The sequence below is a fragment of the Poecilia latipinna genome, unplaced genomic scaffold (assembly GCF_001443285.1).
Source record: "Poecilia latipinna isolate Pla-1442-1.1 unplaced genomic scaffold, P_latipinna-1.0 Scaffold671, whole genome shotgun sequence".
Lineage (NCBI taxonomy): Eukaryota > Metazoa > Chordata > Actinopteri > Cyprinodontiformes > Poeciliidae > Poecilia > Poecilia latipinna.
In genome coordinates this window covers 97,184-119,851 of record NW_015113287.1, presented here as the reverse complement: position 1 = coordinate 119,851, position 22,668 = coordinate 97,184, and the positions used below count along the sequence as shown (strand labels likewise).

Here is a 22,668-nt window from a genome sequence, read left to right as displayed (position 1 = left end):
TCATGTCTTTTCTACTCCGTCTGAGAATCATCAAACTGTCTCGAAGCAAAACCTTCAGCTCCGGTGTTGGTCTTCCTTTAGTTATTATCTCCTGCTTCAATTGAAAATCCACTTTAGAAAACTGTTTAAGTGTAGAAATGTAGTTTTTTATGTTGACGTCGGAAGAGAGGAGAAAACAAATATATCGCTGTACTTTACTTATTTACTGTATGGCTAATTCCATGGCTAGCTCACTGTGTCTTACTCTGCAGCTGTGGAGTCACAATATCTGGGATCATGAGCGCCCCCTGCCATGAGGCAAGAGAACTGCCTGCCTCCCCTGGAGTCTGTTCTCTGCCGTTTCTGATCGCTCCTCCGCACACAAAACACGATACACACAGCTGGTGACAAAAAAAAAACACTGTACATTATATACATAAGCGAAATTATGGAAAATCAGTCCATATATTAAATGTTTTTTAGCCATTTTATTGCTGGCGTACAGACAGGACGAACTTGCCCCCATGAATGGCAGCCAGTGCAGTTAGCGAGAGGTTGCAAAATCCCAGGTGAGGCTGCTGCCTCACCGGCTTCGCTTCTGAGGATTTGATTGGAAAATTGCAAAAATTCAGCAATTTTGAAGAAAAAGTAACCAAAACTGGTTAAGCTAAATAAAAAATGTATACTTTATAGTACAAACCACAGGGTGAAAATAGCAATATAAATGGTCTTATCATTATATCCATTGTGTATTATTTTTCCATGATGACAGGTGAGGCTCGGCCTCATCTGCCTCCCCTGACCGCACGTCACTGATGTCTACAAATATTATTACTGACAAAAACATCTATAACTCACTATCAGCTTCTGAATTGAAGAGACACTGATCTAAACCTGCTAATGACTGATTCAGTCGTTTGATTCTTGGATTGGTAACTGGTTAAACTGAACTGCTTGTGTGCGATCTTTATCAGTATGTGGACATTTTTGAATGAATTTAATCAATTTATTTGGAAAAGTTTGTGGTTAATGGAAGACTGATCCAGTTATTTGATGGAAGTTTATCCTGTATATATTGTAAATCATTTTTCCAACTACAATACAAATCACCTGTGAGTTAAATCAACCCTGATCCTCCCTGAGTTTTATCTTTGGGTCTTCTGATAAAAAGTAATTTATTCTGAATATTGATTCCCTCATTTTAACATGCAGCATCATAAAAGCTACACTATGGTGCAGCTTGATAGGTAAATGTAGTTCTATATGTCAACTAACATTAAGATAAACATTGATGGATATTCATTAGCGTGACCTTATTAATGTACCTGTGAGTGTAAATGGGGAACTGTACGGTTTGTGTTTGTTTTCAGTCCTATAACCAGTACACTCTTTAATATTTCAGTGTCTTTCAGAACTTCTCTAAGGTTTATCATCTTTCTAACCAGTGCCTTCCTCTCTCTTATTTTTTGTGTTTTTCAGCTGCTGCTCAGCAGTTTGAGCCAAAGCTGATAGTAGAGAACCAAAGTGATGCCAACCAGAGTCAAACCTGGTTCATGCACTACAAGGCTTAACCTCATTGATGCTGTTCATCCACGGAGAGTAGGCTGTTGTTCTGACAGTCAAACAGGAGTCAAAAGTGTTTACAGCTTTGTCCCTGTTTTCTTAAATAAAATGTTATATTCATGCCATGTTGTCATTTTTAGGCATGTGTACACACATTTCTGGAAAAATGTTAATTTAAGATCATTATGAATACCCATCATCTGCCAATAAAATTGTGTATTTAACACCAATGAAGAAACTTTTAATCACATGATATGATGTAGACCTTTCAGACCAAAAAATGTACATGAATCAACATTGATTAATTAGCCAAATCAACCCATATGTGCATGTAGATCCACAATCAGATGATGGTTGAATCAACGTTGATTCAACCATCAGCTACGGTTGAAACCCTAACGTTGATTCAACATGCAAGTCGCCGACCACTTTCAATTGTGTTTCAATGTCAGGCTTCAGCGTAGATTCAATATTTCTGCCTGACGTTGTTTCACTCATATTGTGCTATCTGGGTGGTCGCTTTAAAAATGTCCCAGTGCTTGCCTGAGGTTGATGTGGTGAGCCTTAGTGAAATAAAATAAAAAAAATCTCCTCTTCTACAGAATCAAGCCTTCTTAAAAGCAAGAGGTGAGAAAATGTTCTTCATTACAATCCATCACGGGTAAACGGCCTAAGCAGGAGCGGGAAGCTCCACGGCGCTGAGTGCTTTCAGAGAACAGGCTGAGCCACGGGGTGTCGGGTACTCACTGTAGGAACATCCGAACACCTCCACTCTCAGGCCCATCCACCCGCTGGGGTTCCAGTCAAGAGGGACAAAGCGCAGGAAACGCGTCTTCACCGGGTGGGACAGCTTGTTCTGGACAACCGTCTCCGAGTTCACATTCCCGTCAAACCTCTGCAGGAAGAGGGAGGACAGAGAAGCATTAATAGAGAACAAGCCACCAATGGTCTACTTGGATCTGGTGAGCGCAGTAAAAGTCTCAGGAGGGTGAAGAAATGCGCATCTCCTGAGCACCATAAACAGAAGCAGCATGAAAATCTAAATCCTTCTCCAGCCAAAACAAAACAAAAAAAAAAAAAAAAAAAACATAATTATGACAGGACCAAGGCAAGGCCAATGTCTGCTTCTTGAATAAACTATTTGATGGAAAGTGATAAGAAGGATGGTGTGCTGGAGAAATGTGAGAATATTCGTTCTAACAGCACCGTGAGAGGTGGAGGAGAAATGACCACTGAGGCAGCCCGAGGCAAAATAAGGGCTCTCATATTGTGTTTTTCTCCCTGCAGAGCTAAAAGCAAAGACCTCTGAGTACAACTATGAGATGTCATTCTTCTTTTGCTTTTTTTCCACCCCTCGCTGACTTCCAGTCTGCACCAGATAACGCCAGAGGACATAAACAGTGAAACACAGTGAAAGATGGAGGCTGAAGCAGAGACAAACAGCCTCTCCTCTAAAATGACTGATTACCAGCTCCACCATAACCGATTTCTGGGCAGGTGACACATCAAATCAATAAGCACGAGAAAGAACCAAGATGATAGATCTTTGACAGAGAGGCTCCAGGCTTTTAAGAATAGTTCAACAGAGTCAGACAGGAAAAATCATTCAGCTTGCTTTCGGCACCAAGAGAACACAAAAGGAAGGAGCTGGAATGACCGTGGGACGCTCGTGGAGCGCTGTGGAGCAGAGGCATCATTAAATGGAGCAGGACCCAGCTTCTTACTGGATAATCAACGCTGCAGCAGAGTGCTGTCGCTGATTTATGCCACTGCTTTCACCATTTTGAGCCATGGGCTGAGTGGAGCCTGGTGGCGGAGTCTTAAAACAGGAAGAGCTGGCATTATCACAACACGCGCTATAAGTCACATCAGCACAGGAGGGATTAGCTAACGCCACTGGGCTTTGCTTGTGTGGTTAATGTGTGTGCATTACCCCAGCTCTGCTGTGGAATGTTTCTGAAGGAAATGAGGCAGGCCAAAAAAAAGCGTGCTCAGATGTTCAGTGTGAAGGTTGGAAACTCCACGTCGGTTGTTTTGATGCAAACAGTCTGCTGTGGATGCTACACTCAGCTGCCGTCCCAGCATTAATTTCATTTAACTGCTGTTAGGTACTTAAAAGCTCGCACTGAACCACTAAAAGTGAAAAGTAGGCATTTCCAGATCAAATATTCATCCGTAAGGATGAGTAAAACGGAAAGTTGAAGGAAACGATGCATTCTTAGCAATAAATCATGAGTGAAATTTTGTGAGGCAGGAAAAGGACGAGGCTGATTTTCTGAGTGAGGACTCACTGCAGATCCAAGCCCCCCTCCATCCCCCGAATCAATCGGCTGCAATGCCTCCTCAGCATGTAGTCAAATTCTACAGAGTCCTGCTAATGACCTCATTATTCGATTCAGTTGTGTTGAAACAGAGACACGTGTAGAAGTCGCTGGACGCTGGTCCTGGAGGGCTGCAGTTGGGCATCTCTGGACCGCTGGGTGTGCTATGACCATACAGCACGAGGATAAAGGAAATTCAGAGTAAACCTGAAGGTTTTACATGTATTCTTACTCCTTCACAGGTGATTCAAATGGCTGAATCCTCTGCAGAGGCCTTCTAAAGAGCCAGTTATTCAGGACTCACAGACATGCAGGACACCGGCGCTTAATAACTGTATTTATCAGGATGAGCCTCCTGTGTTGTCCAATGGAGGTTGACAAGGATGACGAGATTCAGTCCAGATGTTGGACAGAGGTGGTTGTTTCTTCAGCATGTTGTCAAAACACTGAGGGACCATGTCTCTCAGTCTTTTCTAGCAGTGTGTATTTTGTCCTGGAAGAAAAAAGTTCTCCCCCACCTTTCAGTTGGATTTCTTTCAAAATAAAAGCCACTAGTGGCAAAAAAAAAGTGAAGTTCATGCTATGTTAGGAGACAAGATGTTTCCTTCCCTGAAATTATGATGCATAGAATCACATGTCTAAGTCCAAACTATGTTACAGAGAGTAAACACAATAAAAACATGCTTTATCTGTGGCATTGTTCAATAAGATGGCACATTTCTAATGTATTAAAATTAAATACAATCGGTTCACTTAATGATATTGTATTAGGGATTAGGTGCATTCAGCAAGTACTTTTACTTTTAATACTTAAGTATTTTTAAAAGCCAGTACTTTTTTACTTTTACTTAAGTAAAATGTTAATGTGGTACTTTTACTTTTACTTGAGTACATTTTTTTGAGTACTCTCTCCACCACTGCATATGAGTATTGCATTGAGGCTTTTGTAGTTGTGATATTACACACACTGGTATTCTGTTTATAATTACAAGTCCAGGTACTGTGCTGTTCTAGTAGGAACAACATTTTTTGTAACATCTGAAGTTTTGTAATTTGAGAACCGTATTTATACGTCATATGTGACAACAGTAATGAGCATGTATCTGTTTCATAACACTTAGCTAAACAGAGAGCGTCCCTGGTCACACAGAAATACTGGTCTCAGAATTGCAGTGCATAAAAAATAGAGACATATAAGAATGAATTACAACTGTCAGACCAGACTTAGTTTTAATTAGTATTCAGATAAGTTGCTGCACAAATTATCTTTTAATTTCACTACAATGAATCATTTATACTTATATCAATTTGCGCAGCAGGTCTTTTTACACAGAGGAGTGGTCCAGTTTCATACAAATCACACAGATCCTCTTTCAGAAGAAGAGAAAGAAAAAACAAACAAAAACAAAGTGTAGGATTTTATTGTTGAAGAGACTTTAACAGACTGAGAAAAATCCAATTTTCCAACCAGAGTAATCCTGATGAAATCAAGTGAAAACAATCATAAACATTAAAGTGTACCCACATGTGGAAAAATACCTGAAAATAGTGATGCAATTTATCTTGGTAGTCATTGAGTGGCAGTTGGAATCATTAACGTCTCCAACATTAAAAACTAAGAAACTGTCCCACAATGTTCCTTCACAAATATCCTTCTACGAAACTGAATAGACTAAAAACCTCGTATCTCGATGTTTTACCGTCAATCGCTTTTGCTTCTGTTTCCACCAATAAATATCCAACAAAAAAAAAACATCTAAAAGAGCTGCTGAAGAGTCACAGTTTTGCAAATATACTGCTATAACAATACTTGAAATATGTCCGCAGCACTCTTTACATACGTCCCTGTGAAGATGTGTACAAAGCCATAAAATAAACAAAAATACCATGAGAGTGCTGAAAATAAATTACTACAGACAAAAAAAAAAAAACAACTCAATTTAGGCACATTTCTTTATTGAGGGAAAATAAATCCCACATCAAGAGACTATTCTTTTCAAAAACATCCAACCATTCTACCCAGTTACTCTGTCGCTAAGTGAAACAGTATATAGACTTTTTACACACAGACATGTATTCAAGTTTCATTTCCAGCTACGTTAGGATGTTACATCAGACCAATAAAATAAACATTATTACCACAGAAATGTGGGCTGTAATCCTCCAGATGAATCAATAAGGTAATTTTGAACTGAAACTGATATAAATACATTTTCTTTTTTTTCAATCTCGGAAATTCTTTCCTACTTGTCCAGTTAGGACCATATTTGCACCACAAAGGCTATCACAATACAGCAGAAGAACTGCCTGAACAGTGCAGGCGGATAGCAGGAACCCGGTAGCGACATCCACTTTGTTTAATTCAGTAACGATGACGAAGCTCCATCAGAGCAGAGCTTTAAAAAGGATCTCAGCCTTGGGTGGCCGCCTACTAACCAGGCGCTGCTGGTGTTTAACTGCAAATACTGGGGGTGACATTTTCTTTTTACGCCTTTCCCTTTAGGATGTCGGGGATTAGGAAGGCCAATGATGGCGAGAAACTGAAATAGATGTAAAATGTTTATTGATTTAGGGTAAGAATGATCATGCCAAAAGTGAGGGATCCTCATACGACTACACCAGAAAAGCTCCGTAACGATCCATGTGACAACACAAGAATCACTGGTAATAATTTATGTTGTCATCAATTATAGCTGCTAGGTATGGGGTGGATGGTAAACGTTTGCCAGTGAACATGTTAATAATTCAGGGTAGCCTTGAGAAAAAAAATGCTGTGATATGATGAAACTCCACATTTTTGGCATCAATTTAGAATTCAATGGAAGACAAATGTGGAATTTGAAAGGCAAGAACAGACTGGGGAAAAGGATGCTTTGGGATTGTTTTCCTGCTAAGAGACAAGGACTCTTCTTTTACAGGTGTGTGTGTGTGTGTGTGTGTGTGTGTGTGTGTGTGTGTGTGTGTGTGTGTGTGTGTGTGTGTATTCCCATGCGTCCGTCTGAGCGTGCGTCCATGTAGGGGGAATGATCAAAGAGATCCAGAAATATGGCTCATTGATTTGATTTTACTGCATAAAAAGCATTTCTAAGGTAACAACAGATCATCTTAAGTTTAAGTACAGTAAGATAATGGAGTGGCTTGGCCACAAACCAATTCTTAATAATACAGAAAACCTTCAGCTATAAGCTGAAGCAAATGTATAAATACATAATGAAATCTTTACCTTTTTCTCAAGGTCAGAGGTTAAAAAGGACTAATTTTTTCCCATTTGTGGTCAGTAAGAGCTTTTTTTCTGTTTACTTTAAAGTCATAAGTTACACACATTTCCATTGTATTTAGCAGAATTGCCTTTTACATATATAACATGGGTGAATTGAAAAGTTCCCTAGTTTGTTCCTCGGATAAAGTTCAACAATCTCAAATTTCATACTTGGTTCTTGGGACTACAAGTAGATTTTGGTTGACAGACGTGGGGAATCAAGTCTGGAGGTACTGGAGCGAGAAGGACTCTGAAATTTAAAGTCAGGTTTTTAAAATGAACTCTAAAATAACCAGGTTCAGGCATTTTCAGGAACGAATCAGTGAAATAACCAGGAAGTGAACGGATGGAAGGCTCTCCCATAAAGCCAAACTTGTCATCACCTGCCCACTACCTGATCACATTCTCAGTTAGAAAATATTTTTTTAAATGATTACATTTGTTTTGGACTAGTTGTTTTTGGTAACCTTTATTGAGATATTGCGAAAGCTTAAATTTCTTACATTTGACTCAAAAGCCAAGTTGTGGAGTTCAATACATTGGTTGATCAAGTTTTCTGGGCCAATAATCATCTGTGATAATTGGACAGAACAGTTGCAGAGACAAGCATACCTTGGCATATGCCACACTTTATTTTAACGTGGGCAACTGGCTTCAGCCGGGCACCAAACTTCTTCCACACTCCGGCACAGCTGGCCATGAGGAGGATCTAAGTATCCTGTTAATATTATGCAGCTTCTAGCTCTCCAAGATCTATGTGTGATTCTTGTGAATCCAGGCGGTGCAGAAGTTTGTGTGTCTGGTTAGTCAGTCATCATTACCCAAACGAGCCGTCCTATGTGGGCCAGTTCAGTTGGAATGCAGATTTCCTGTCACACTGGGCTATTTTTGAAACGGGAAGCTATTCTTCTTTTTTTTTTTTTTTTTTACAGTATGTCACTGAATTCCTTCAAAAACAATCAAAACTCTGCAAAGAAAAAAAGTTTTCCTGGATGCCGACACTGCGCATAACAAGACTCACACTAAACTAAAGACTAGCACTAGTGTCCCAAAATACATTTTACATGTAGTTCACCACATTCTGCATGGTCTACATTCTTGTTATTGTCATTATTAAACTCACGCTATCTGGATCGGAGCCACATGCCCTCTAATTGACTCTGGACTGCACTCACTCACTCACTCACTCACTCACTCAATAACAACACTCAGATGTACGTCATCTTGAGTTATTGGTATTCTAAAGAAATCCCACCTCAGGAGCAGCTCAGGCTACTCTGACGTCTGTCTGGAAAATGTTGCAGCAGAGAGCAAGCCATGTGTTCCAAGTGGGAGATCAAGTCTCGTCTGTGGATAGGGGCCCGAGGGTCCAAAAGACGTTCCAAAGGGCCAGAGCAGCAGGTTCGGCCCCTATCCACCAAAACAGCCTCACCCTACGGTGACTTCATTATTTCTATTTATGTTGCTGTCACTGTGGAACAGTTCCTCCCTGTTAATTAAGACTCTTTATGCTTCCTCTCCCGTGATGAGCTCCCTTGTGTCAGTTTTCCTCTTTTTCTGCATAGAGAACAGGCACATACGTTTATTTTAATCAATTCACTGGGGGGACAGATTTTGCTCCCGGCGCTGAAGATGCTACAGTATGTTCTAGAAGGTTAGTGGGAAGTTAAACAGCCTGAGGCGCCACCACGTTAAGGGAACGCAACAAAAGCAGAACCACGCTGGGGAGAGGAAACTCTGGAGTGATCCCTGCTTGTCAGTCACCTGAACGTCTCAATTGACAGTCTCATATTTTTCTTCAGCCTAAGAACTTATTCTGTCCCTCATAACGTTTAGCTTAAAGCTGCTTCATTTGTTATTTACTTTTGTTTCGCTTTGAAAAATTATTCACGTGCTTTGAAGTCTTCAACTTCCTGGCACTATATGAACGCAAACTTTGACATATTTCTTTGGAGTCTGATGGTACAAAGCAACATAAAGTAGTTCACATTACAGAAGTGGAAGGAGTTTTCTGCAAGGCAAGTGATGCAAAAGATATCGCTCTTAATTGTGACGACAAAACGATGACACCTGGAGGACGGCGTCGAACGTGTCTCGTTTTCGCCCCCAGGAAAACGAGACACGTGCCCAGTAAGTCACAGAGCAAACGCCTTAATTTGGCCAGATCTTGATGGAATCTTGCTGGATACATTTTTACAAGTCTAATAGTGGGACCATACTATGTCACCAGCTTCCAACCATTTCACCAAAGACGCCCTGTGTTCACTGTCACTGTTACTGGTGTATAAAAAAAAGCCTGTAGTAAATAAACAAGCAATGCTTAGCCTGGTGGAGGTGCAAGAAAAGCCTGATTAAAGCTTATAATATACTGGGGAATCACTGTGTTCTAAAAAATATTGTCAAAACAAAATGACAAAAAAAAAGGAATCTTTTTGTATGAATATCTATATTCATTCATACATTCATCCATCCTGCCTAATAAATTTAGTCCTATTTATTTAGTCCTGTATTTTGTCTTTCACCGACTTGGTCCAGAATGGAGTCTTCCGATGATCCCAGACCTGGCAGGACCTCACCGTGATCCAGGTGATCCGCGGGCACACATGCGTGGACACGCATTCATTCTCTCGTTAACACAATGTGCCAGAGTGATGGAGAGGAGAAGTAAGACATGTGGCTGGCACAGCACTGTGTTGTCACAACCAAGAGATGACCTGGTGTCAGACCCTGTGGCTCCCGACACCAGGACCACAACAAGACACCAGGATGTCTCTGCACCTCGCTCCCCTCATTAGCACCAAATGCATACATGATTTGTCCTCTGCAGCAATGACGCCGATTATGATACAGCACCACTTGTCATTAGTCGATGCATCCCACTCGCAGCTCTAAACTGGTATTAAAGGTGGGCTGGATGATAAATTTGTCTTATTTATGCCAGGCTTTGTGGCACAGTGCAAAGTGCAGGCACAGGTAACACACGATTGTGTAATGATACTAAAGGAGAATTGTCAATATAAGCCCAGTCTTGGTGGACAGAAACCTAACTATGGCCTTTTATTCACTGTCTGGCGCCTTTTATTCACCGGCACGCAAAGAGGCGACAGGTACCTCTCAATCAAGTGGTTGTCCCAATAAATGTTCATTGTCTTTAGTTACCGTCTCATTATTGTTTTACAGGAAATTGCTTTGACATTTTTAAAGTAGGTGATTATTGACTATCACGCTGTGGATGTGCTGGGTTGTAGATGGAACAAATTTCCCTCACAGCGTTGTTCTGCTGGAGGTAAGTCAAGGGAAAGTTGGCTGCTCCGATATACATTTATTTTCTGTGTAGGCGTCGTCGTTCACGTCGAGGTCTCTGGCACATGATGTTCACTATTGTTTGTGTGCTCTGTAGCAGTTTTGAGCAGTTTTAACCGTTATTGTGAGTTTTATGGATAGTTTTTTTGTTTTTTTTTTTTTTTTTTGCCGCGGACATGTCTCCACTCTGTGCCGGTACAGTGCAGTTTGTTTTAACACTGTTTTTTTGTTTTCATGTTTAGGATTGGAGTGCAGGGAGAGAAGAAAAAAAGAAGAAAAAAAAAAGAAGCATTTGAAAAACACACACTTTCTAAGAACTGCATGTGTTTTTCAGATTCAGTTTTATTAATCTTGTCTGCAAAATGGTCATGATCAAATTTAGCAGCCCTGCATCAGCGGAGGATCTTGCCAAAACCCACTGAATAAAAAAAAACACTGGTGTGACTCATCCTTTGAAAAGCCAGTAACATGCTCCAACAATCCTACTCATAATGGCTCATTCTGTCAGAATAGACTTTTGGAATAATGCTGCTTATTGATGACGGTGCAAACCCTTCATTTTGCCAACATCAGGTGTATATCAGATATAGTGAGCAAAAGGTTGCTCAAATTTCCTGTGTGCTGTGCAGCATTAGTCCAGTCAGGAGCACCATTACCACTGTGTTAGAAGGATGAAGGAAATTAGCAGCATAAAATCACTCTTTGGTGCTCATGCAAACACATTTTAATTCTTGTTAGGTCCCTGTCTACCTGAATCATCAACATGCAGGCAAATTAATGTTTAAATACCCCCCTCAAGAAGGAGAATTTGTTTCACACATTTATTCACCACTGCATTAAAAAGAGATTTTTCAAATAAGGGTTTGTTAAGATAATGAAGGATAATATGGACTCCCTGCTGAAACACATCCCCCTTCCTAACTATGAATATATGCAAAGACCATACAGTTAATGAACTCTGAAGGATATTGCAAATATTATACAGGGTTTTTAGGTTAAAGCATTGTTTAAAACTGGGGCAAAGCTAGTTTCAAAAAAATGTACTTAAATTGTACAGCACTATTAGAAGGCAAACACAGTTCCCCATGCATCCTGGTGCACACTATGCATGTTCCCATTCACAGGAAACCAGCTGTGTTTTCTAAAGACATTCCTTTCAAAATGAGCCGTGGTGAAAATGTATTATTATATTAACACTGTTCCGGATTTAACAGACGAAACAAGCAAGTAAGTTGTTTGTGAAACAATAATTTTAATAGCACCACACATGATCAGTGGGTGTCACAGTTATCAGCAAAGAGAGCTGCAACTGAGAGTGAAAACAAACTCAAATCAAACCTTTACCCTCCATCAAATGATTTCTTCAAGTAAAGTTGGAACCAGAATTTTAGAGCTGGCTACTTTACTTTCTGACATTACATCACCTTAAACTTTTTATCTTCTAGATTAGTTAGGGTTATCACATGTCACATAAAGACAGTTACAGAGTCGGCCTTCTATCACCTGGAGAGCATTTCCAGGATTAGAGGACTACTGCCTCCGCAAGATCTATACTTAACGAAAATATAAACACCTCATGCTAACTATTGTTGCCATGTGGAGTCAACAACTGTAAAAGAGCCTTTGCTGACATTTTATTGTGCAAAAGAAATATTTCTCTTGATTTGTGTATCATTTTGAATCCAACTTCCTGTCAGTGAGCATTACCCAGTGAGTTGTTTTCCTTTCCCCATTGCATGTCCAGTGGGTGATCAGACAAAATGAGCAACAACTGGACAATCCTTGGACTGGAGACAATAAAAGGCCCCAAAATGTCACATTTTGTCACAAGTCAAAAAGCCTCAGATGTCTCATGTTATGCAGGAGCCATTGGCATGTTGGATGCAGGGATGTCCACCAGAGCAGTAGCTGCACGGTTCAATGACCGTTATCAGACCATAGGCCTTTAAGAGTTTGATTCAACAGACTGGAGCTGCTGCACATCGACCTGATCCTCATCGGCCGCGTCTGACCACTCCAACACAACATCGCCACATCCGGCTCGTCCATCTGAGGGTCGGCTGAGACCAGCAACACACACAGCAGATGAGACTATTGGTCTGCACAACAGACACGTCACATCTCAGACTGTCTGTAACCGCCTACGAGAAACCAACTTGCAAACTCCTCAACCTGACCTCTGTCGTGTTCAAAGGATTGTCAATCTGCTACAAATGGCCAAACCACGATGTCATCAATGCACATATGAAGATCAGTAAATACTGAAAATACATTTTGAGTTTCTCTATATATTGCATAACCCAAATGTTCATAAAACTCTTACATATATTTGACATGGTGCATTTATAGTTTTGCTCAGTGCAGAAAAACTCAAGTATGAGTTTATCTTTAGTTGCATTGATTACTACAACAGCGTCTTCACAGGTCTGCCTAAAAAAAAAAAATCAATCCTCCAACTGCAGCTGATCCAGAACGCTGCTGCTGGTGTTCTCACTAAAACCAGGAAGATAGAGAACATCAACCCAGATATAAAGTCCTTCCACTGACTCCCTGAAGATCAGAGAATAGACTTTAAAATACTGTTGTTAGTTTATAAATCACTGAAAAGCTTGGCTCCAGAATCCATTGTGGTGCTAAGCCTCCTGGTTCTGGTCTCCCCAGGCAGGACTGTGCTACTATTATTATTATTATTATTATTATTATTATTATTATTATTATTATTATTATTATTACTAAGAACAATACTGCTAACACTGTTGTTATTAACATTAATAATATGTTTGTTAGCAGCAGTGTGTCAGTATTATTGCTGTCATTATGAAGAACGATCTGAAATCAACGCAAACCTAACTCGTCTAAGACACTCAACAGATATTTGGAATCAATTGCAATTACTAATTTAATTAGTGCTTTAAAGCATAATCATTATAATTACAAAGCAGCATTTTTCCAAATACTCCATGTGGCTAGTTTGGCTCAGCTCCAGGGCCCTTGGATCTCAGAGTAATGTCAGCAGCTTCTGGTATCTCATTAGTTCCCTTCTGCTCGGTTGCTGACAGTGAGCTGCTACCTTTGAGCTTGAGACGACTGTGAGGTGGAATCTGTCAAAAGGTCTTAGTGTGAGCCGAAGTCAGGCCAGGTCAGGGGGGGCTGCACACAAACTGGCTGATATCACTGCCAGCCATCCCTCATGTGAATGTGAAAACCTTGACTTACCACACGAAATGTGAAGGCTGCTGCTCATACCTGATTTAAATGTTTGCCTGTCTTTTGGTTGCTGAACCGCTCGGCCAGGATGAGTGCAGAGTAAATGGCAGGAAGTCCACCGCGCTTATGGAGTCAGTTACAAAGGGCAACAGCTCCAGGTCACACCGCTAACGTGTGAACATATTCCTTCATCTTGTCTTTGCATAAGAGTTTTAATACATTTTTTCACACAATATGAGAAATGCCAACGAGTTCTTCGCTTCACATCTCATAATAATAATAATAATATTCCATGTTACTCTTTCAAAGAGTTTGCCTTTATTTGCTGAGCAGCGACAGATAAGATCAGCTTGCTAATGTCTTCCCAAAGGGAAATGTTCAGAGTTGGTTTTGTGCAGTTATCTGGATATTAAAGGTATTTATTATCAAAGTAAAAAGCCAGAAGTGCATTTCCTTTTCAACAAATATACAATTATTTGATAAAGCACCAACATTCAAAAGGATTTCACTAAAACATATTTCTTAGAATAATTCTATGTGCAGAAATACATAATGGAGAAAGCAATGCAAATTTGCTTAAGTTACGAATATCTCGGCGTTGACGAAGCACAGCTCAGACAGAGGCAGAGTTATAGTTACCTTTAGTTTTTTTCAGATCCATCCAGAGAAGCCATGATGGATGACAAAGTGAAGCAAAAGGCTGAAAAAAGTGGCGATCAGATTGATCAGATTCAGAACTTGAATTTGATTTAAACTGATTTAAACTTCATCATTTGCTAAATTTCTGCACATCTTTTGAATGCTGCTCAGTTATGTGACGTTTTCCTCATGCCAGGCCGAGAGCTGGGATATGAAACTACAAAACCACAGCTGTGACAGCTTTGGGGGATGAACCAGGAGTTTATATTTACTAAAATAATCTTTAGTAAACTAGTATGTAATTTTTCTGAGGATCTTTGCTCAGACAGACGCTTGCTGACAGGCTAGGCTAACTTTAACTTGCTTCCACTCTGTTTTCATATGACTCACTGATATTTCATTACAGAATGTATTTCTTTGGTTACGTTTAACTTGGACTGGACCACCTTGGCATTGTTCCCATGTTTCAAAGCATAACACCTTTGATCCAACGGTCAAAGGTCTTAGATTGAAACAGCGGGCTGTGGTGCATTCAGGGACCTCTCACACAATTGTCTGGTAAGAGTAGCATGCCCTAAAAATGATTGTTACCTGAGTGACTGCTGTTGGGAGCAGATCTTTATCATAGTCTGCGGTTTGTAAAGTTTTTAAGTAGTACTGCAAAAACAGTCTGTGACTGCAAGTCAAGAGTTATAGTTAGCATAATTATGAATGAAGAAATTAGTCTCCTTTCATTACACAATAGAAGTCAAACTGATTTATAGGATCTGCACTGCCCTGCAGTGATGTTGGTCCTTATTGATGGGGGAAATCAAGCTTGCTACAGAACTTTTTATTCACACCTTGCCTTTAGATACACACATCCAGGTTACTTTATGCTCACTTCAGTGGTTGATGATTTAGATTACTTTCCTAAAAAATCCTCAGTTTTACATATGGCAAGGAAATCATGTGTAAAACTGATTTCCTTAAGTGGAGCCTACCGACAGATGGTTGCCCCTGGTTATTTTTGATCCAGTTGCAGGTTATAATATAATTTGGTAACACTTTATTTGAAGGGGGTTGAATAAGACTGTCATGACACTTTCATAAACATGACATAACACCTGTCATGAACATGAATAAGCCTTCATGAATATTTATGACTGCTGTCATAAAGCGTCATTTGGTAAATAATGACACTTTTAATACAAAGTTGACATTATTCAAAATGTCTTTATGACAACTTGACATTAACCAATAAATCATTACTGTTTAAACTTTACCTTTAATAACATAAAGTTACCTAATTTTTAAAGTGCAATCAGTAATACTTTTATAACAAATTTATATCAGTAATGATTTCTTGGTTAATCATTGTTTGATCTTGGTTGTTTCCAGATCTGTTCCAAGCATGTCATCATTAGGAAAAAAAAAAAAAAACAAAGCCGTTGCTTTCTGAGCAACTTAATCTCTAAGTTTAGCAGGTGATAACGACTCACACATCAACTTCTATTTTAGCCGAAGAGCTCGAGCTACTTATCACTGTCTCTGTCCCGCACGTGTGATGTCCTTCCCCTTATTCAGGAACACCTCTCTGCGCTTCCTTCTATCCTGACAGAGAGTTGCAGAAACGCACCAACACCTCCTGCAGTGTTGCCCTTGTGGTGCCACGGAGCAGTGTGGACCGATGTGACACAGTCTGTCACTTTCTGTCTGAGTTATCATCGCACTTGTAAATAGAGCCCAGATTCCTGCACAGATTTGTGTTGTGTGGCTCTCTTAGACGATGCTACACCAGAAGAACACAATTAATAGATTAAAAAAAACAAAAAAAACGCTGTGATAAAAAGGATGGTGAAAATGTTTTTTTAGGACTGGCATCCTTTAAAGACATAGTGCCTTTTCTTACAGGCTTATGCTATATCCTATAGAAAACCTTGCAGTTGTCAACTCCAAAGCTTTTTCCTGAATATTTTGAGGAGGGAAGCTGTATATTTACCTTTGGTTCAACCTTGACCTGTGACAGCTTTATGTCTGCCGAGCAGACATGTTGAATCGTAAAGGTATAGCTGAACATAGCACAGTTTTTAATCTTACTATGATTGTGGGAAAAAAAAACTCCAGCCTGGGTGCAAGTGAGAACTTTCTTATTTTAGCCTCCTGCTTTCAGATCCCTACATTTTAATGCATCTCAGATAATCTATTTTTAAATAGGTGAGGAAAATAAATAATTCAGACCAGACCGGAACCACACGTATTGTTCCCCATTCCATCTCTGTGCTTTTTTTAATTTCAGAACAATGAAACAAAACCTCACTGTGCAGCAGTGACATGCCAGTAGGCAACTACAATTCTGCTAATTGGACTGCCAAGTAGAAAAACACTCTGAATTACAATTTAACATGCCGTTGGCAGCCTTTGACATAACTGGGGCAAACACAATAAAGAATTAATGACATGTGCCAACATAAGGCTACTTTCTTAGCCTCTGCATCCATGAACAGGCTGCTGGGAGTTTACATGGAGGACAAAAGGAGGCAGCATTATAATTGTGTTGACAGCAGACACTTCCCACACCTTGAACAGTGTTGGAAAAAGTGAGAGGATGTTATCTGACACTGGCCTACCCCGCTGTCAATACTGCAGGGGTCCCTAAGAGCACAAAAGCAAATGCAACATCATGCAACACAAGACCAAGTGTAAGTTTCGGCCTGTTCTTCTTGGAGACGGTAGAATCAGTCAGCATGCCGTTCCACAGCTGGCAGATTAACAAACGCTCACAACTCCACAAATTAAAAAAAAAAAAAGAGTTGAAATCTGCATATCAACATCAAATCTGTGGGAACTTGAATTTTGTGTTGCTTGTCTGTTACTTTTAGTCCTCTTGTGTTGTGTTTTCCCGTTTATTGGTTAACTGATTCCACCGCAGTCTTCTCGGTGGTACCGGCTGAGCCTCATTCTCTGATGATGTTCCTTGTCAGTGTTTGCTGTCATTTGAGTTAGCAGAGCTTTCTGTTCTCCAGCCTGTGTTTGTCCAAGAGCCCACTGGAAGTATTGAAAATGCTGAGTTTCCTCACCTCTACCGGTTGTCTGAGTGGCGGCGTTCTTCTCAGCTGGCGAAATCATGACACAGAATCCAGTATCAACGCTATGTCCGATCCAAACGAATATGACACAGTCCTACCAACTCGATCATAAAAGCTTAGAAGAAATTATACATTAAGGTCCAGAGGACTCCAAAGCACACACATTCACACACTGAGGCAGCCAAGGTGGATGAAGAGTCTTGCCCAAGGTCTGAGAGCAGAAGCTACAAGGCCAACAGGGGCTGCAGGGATGTGAGGCTGGTGTTTATACCTGCTACCCAACATAACCTCACTCTCAAGATCCTGATCCAGGGCTGACTACCAGTGCAGGCTTCTGGAGATCACTTTTATCTTTACCAAACCATGTGCTGGGTCAGACAGATTGGACGTGTGGATAAAGCATCAGCATTCCCTTCCAGATGTTTAGAGATGGTTTGTACTGAATTGCAAACGCAGCTAAAATCAAACACCAACTTTGCTCCCCAGACGCTGCTGCAGGTGACACTCCTATTTAGGGACCTAAACTGAGGTTTGTGCTCCATTAATGTGAACTGGTGACAATATAAATACCTGTGGGATCTCATTATGCCAACTTCAAAGCCAACACATCCCTTTTCTATCTGAGAAAAATGCTTCTCCCCTCAGGTTGGGAACTACGTGTTTTGCAGTTTTTCCAGCATGCACGGCATTCTACGTTCTTAAAGCAGCTATTGTCCAGTGTCTTTTCTCTCCAGCACAATTATAATATGACTTTGAGGCCCTTCTACATTTGGTGCATCTTGCCTTGAAAGACCTCTGTGACAACTTTCTACGCGCTCGGTTCATGCGCCACTCCCTCTTCACAGGCTCCTGCCAACGTAAAATCTTTGGCTTGTGTTGCTTTTAGAAGATACTTCAACGAAGATTTTAACCCCACACACAAATGTGCCGCTTATGGGGTTACCTGAAAATGTTCCAAACTTGCACGTAGTATTCACTGGTTTGAGTTGGGCTAGCCTATAAAATCCTAATAAGATACATAAAGATTTGTGGTTGTTACCTGACAACAAGGTGAAGAAGTCTGAGCAGCTTCTTCAAAGCACTCTATAACACCTCCAGTGTTAAATATTATCATTTCCCTCCTTTTCTACAGTAATAATCCGGCGTGCTTGAAATATGTTATTTACCTTCTCAAAGGAATTAGACCTGTGTGCTGAGATTAGCTCAGCAGTGAAGGCATGCGTAGCTCGAGTACCGGCTCCCTGCAAACCCCAGCTTGACATTTCCTCATTTCTATTCCTCTATAGATTATACAAACAGTTAGTGACCTTTTGAGCCCAGCTCCCTTCGCTCCCTTCTCCCAGAGTTTATGCTAATTTATTCTAATCAACTCTGCAGCAGCTCCACAAGTACTGAACACATGCACAAGTGCTACTGACCTTTTTTTTTTTTTTTACTAACACTCGACAAAGAAGCAGAGGCATCTTATCCAAAACATTAACCTCGTCCATCAACAACAAAGAGCCCAGAATCAGCCTCAAACTGTTTCACCAGTTCAAGGAAAAAAAAAAACTGCATTTATTTTGGGTATATTCAGTTTGAAAGACCAAGCTGGCAACTCATCTCAACTGGAATGTCAGAGTGTGGACTCACCTCCAATCCGTCTTCATGCCTGTACTGCTTCCAGATGCGACCCGTGTCGCTGTAGAGCAGTAGGTAGCTGCTGACCCAGTCCGAGCTGTCGTAGCGTCCCTGTGTAGCCACAGCCGTCACCTCCATCTGCTCCCGGAGGTCCACTTGGAGCCAGGGGTCCTGGTCTGTCACCATGGGAGACCAACCTCCCGCCTCTGCGGCAAGAAAGAGCACACAGTTAGCATCTTATGTTGTGCTTGAATGAAGGGAATGTGGGGGAATCAGCATTGAAAATGCCACCATTATATTCAGTTTTCTTTTTCGTTAAAACTGCAGTGTGTATCTTCTACACACAATATTTTTTTTTTCCTTTTTTTACTGTGTCCTGACAGTACATTACGAGGCAGAAAAAGCTGAGCTCCTTCTCCCTGTGGCCCTATTGCCATCTGCAGCACTAAAACTGTCTCCACTGTGCATGCTCCTGCATATTAATGTGCATTTGGTATCAATATAGGCAGTTCTAAGAGTTTATAGAGGATCTCTCAGATTATTGCAGATTTTAGCTGTTCACACGCATCTGTGGTCCCTGACCCTCACAAATAAGGGCTCCACTGTCGTTGATTTAGAAATTACCCAAAATTATTTCTATTTGCTATACGCAGAAATAATGAGGGAGGCATCTGTGGACGTTTTCTAAGACTTTAACTTTCTCCATGATAATCAAGGGAGGCAAAAAGTTTCGGTCTCCTGTTAACTCATCATACAGTTAGGTTTTCATTGCATTATTGTCATTTTTACATTATTACATTATTGTTATTGTTGTCCACCAAAAAGAAGCCTCACAGGTTTTCATAACAGGTTTGAAAATATATACATCTTTCAAGAAAAAAACAACAATTTAATTTGGTTTATTTCAATCACAATGAACATGGAGATGGAAAGCAAAGAGGTCAGGGAGTAATTTAACACAGAGAGAGAAATAGATCAGAAGAGGAGAGAAAATACAAGAAATACACACAGTACATATGTAGTATACCAAGAAAAGTGTCACTAAAAGCACACAGAGCTAATAACCGCAGCCCAAGTCCGTATTTTTCTCTGAACACCTTCGTAAACACACTTCATTTCAGCCATTTGAGCGTCACAAACCGCTGCCACCTGCTCTTGCTTTTACCTGAACTCTCCAGGTAACGCAGTCCCAAAAACGGCTGGACAGAGAATAACTTCACGCATCCAAACAATGAAGAAAACAGCGTTGCTTCGGTTCAGAGTCCCAACAAAACACAAACACGAGCATAGGATAAAGCAAATGAAACAGCCTGCCGATACGGCAGCACTATCTTATATCGTTGAGGTAATGGCTCACTCAAAGTCTGGGTACAAAAAAAAAGAAAGGAAAAAAAGAAAGTGTGCAGGGTTGGTGATGGCAGCCGCAGTAACTCTTCAACAGCAGACGGTGGCAGTTTGAACAATGAAAACAAGCACAACGCCCTGGTTTACTACACAGGTAGGTCTTACTACTTATTCAGTTTCCAATATTCAATTTATTTTTTATGCACTAATTTAGAACAAATATTATTTAAAGGTGCCTTACAAAAAAATAGTAAATTGAGTCCAGTCACAAACATGTCCATGTCCTGTCGTGATGCCTGCTGTCCAACCGGTTTCCCTCTTACACAGGGCAGCCTAGCAAGACAAAGGAAACATTTCCTCTGTGTTTTAAGGAATTCCACGAGCTCTTACAGTGTCTGTCACTGAGACAAGACACCCTTCTGCCATTTTACTCAGATAATGAAATGACTGTTTGACTGCACCCAAGGGGATGCTAAATAAAGAAAGGTTCTACGAGCCACGGAGCATTTCCCTGTTGTGGAACAATATTTAACAGAGTTTGTCACTTTTGGCGACTTCCCTGAAATCATTTGATGTGACGCTCACTGAAGCTGTTCTGGGCCCCTCAACTAAATCCCACATAAAGCAGCGAGATTCCCATCTGGAGTCCTGATGTGAGGAAAACAAAGAGGAAGTCTCACTTTGATGAAACCGTATGTATGATTGCTTTTCACATACTAATGGATCTGCAAAAGACAATGCTGTTAGAACAGATGAATATATACCACTGTGAGCTGTATGTTCTGTACGCTGTTTCCTGAATAGTGAAAAATCACACATCTGCCTCTCATGAACAAGGCTCAGACGGATCGACAAATCCAGAAACGACAAAAGACACAACGCAATGGCATAAAGCCACAAGGCTGCTGCTAAAACCTCTGCAAGTGAATTTACTATAAATTCCACTTACTGCAAATTCTGTTGTAGGAAAACGTCTGTTGTAGCTTTTGTGTTTTGTTGACCTTATCTGGTCTACCATAAGTAAGAGTGGAATCTGGTTTAATTTTTAATTATGTTTTGCCTCTCAACCACTGACTGCCACATATGCAACACTGTCCAAAGACAAAACCTTCAATAACCTGCAGAACTGCTGATCAGAACCTAAATGAAATGACCATCATGTCTACTTCTGGTTATAATGACAAACGTTTGAATTATATTGGGATTGAAATGCATATTAAAATTTTGTGCAATTCTGGTGGTTTGAGATGGTTTAGTTTGATATATGACAGCTCATTTTTACCAGATTATAAGGTTTTGCTGCTTAAATTGATTAATCAATTTAATCCTGACGTGTAGATTACTAAATTATCTGACAAATATTTTAATAATCAATGAATCGCCAACTGGAGTATGAAGACTAAAAAAAGGACGTTCTGTTGAAAGAACACAGCCAGGGCAGCAATTAAACCAAAACTGTACATTTTACATTTAAGATAAAAAATAAAAAAAATTCTTGTTCTCCTCAAGTGGAATAGTTTTAGCCTCACCTGGTTCAAATTATGCAAAAACAAAAACAACAACAATAAAATCCTATTAAGCACCTTTTGCTATCCATGTATTAATACTTTAATACAAAAAGTCTGTGGGTGTTTTAACGTAAAAGAGTGGAACATACATTTAAATAAATGCAAGAGAATCCCAGTAAATGTGGCACCAGTGAAGAAAAAAGTTTTTTTTTTGTAAGATTATCAAATGAGCCGAGTTGTGTGTGTGCGTGTGCATGTATGTGTGTGTGTGTGTGTGTGTGTCCATGCTGGTCTCTGACTCTCACTGTCCCAGTAATCTCTGAGCAGCACTGAGCATGTGCAGACCATGAAAAAAAAAGAACATTTATCCATGTTTTCTGATGAAAACAAGCCTAACTGGGCAGCAAAAATAATCAGGAAAACTGAGTCATTAAACAGTTTGTTTGCAAATGAACACATGTTGAAAAGCAGCTTTTTTTTTTTTACCTGCAGAGATATTCTTCTATTAAAAAAAAAAACATTTGGAACAAACAAATAGATCAGGGAGAAATGAACTGAAATCTCACAGAGCACATAAGGTGACCTCCTAATTCTCTTACAATGTTGCTAAATGACACCAGAATAAATTTAGGATAGGCTGATATTTCTCAGGGTACTGTTTTTTTTTTTGTTGTTTGTTTTTTTTCTACATAAAGCAGCGTGCACTCACCATCTCTCCTGTTGAGCTTGGCGTAGAAGGCAGAATAACCGGCCGAGGACTGAGATGAGCTCTGAAACGATGAGTGTGGTAATGCTGATGCGAGAGGACCATTGCAATTATCTGGAAAACAAAACATAAACACTGCATTTCAGAACCT

General features: G+C 40.2%; 1 protein-coding gene and 1 long non-coding RNA gene across 3 annotated transcripts in view; one reads left to right on the top strand and one right to left on the bottom strand.

Moving 5' to 3' along the window:
• LOC106954668 (uncharacterized) overlaps nt 1–624 on the top strand; it is a 3,391-nt gene extending 2,767 nt beyond the window's left edge. Inside the window, exon 2 of the long non-coding RNA XR_001426405.1 lies at nt 534–624. This is a non-coding gene — a long non-coding RNA (uncharacterized LOC106954668). The remainder of the gene's footprint in view (nt 1–533) is intronic.
• Nucleotides 1–22,668, bottom strand: part of cntnap5a (contactin associated protein family member 5a) — a 165,455-nt gene that overhangs the window by 108,782 nt on the left and 34,005 nt on the right. For both annotated transcript variants that reach the window (XM_015044344.1, XM_015044345.1), the window contains exons 2-4: nt 22,521–22,631; nt 18,972–19,165; nt 2,290–2,437 (exon numbers count right to left, since the gene is read on the bottom strand). In XM_015044344.1, coding sequence (XP_014899830.1) covers nt 2,290–2,437; nt 18,972–19,165; nt 22,521–22,631 — 453 coding nt within the window. The remainder of the gene's footprint in view (nt 1–2,289; nt 2,438–18,971; nt 19,166–22,520; nt 22,632–22,668) is intronic.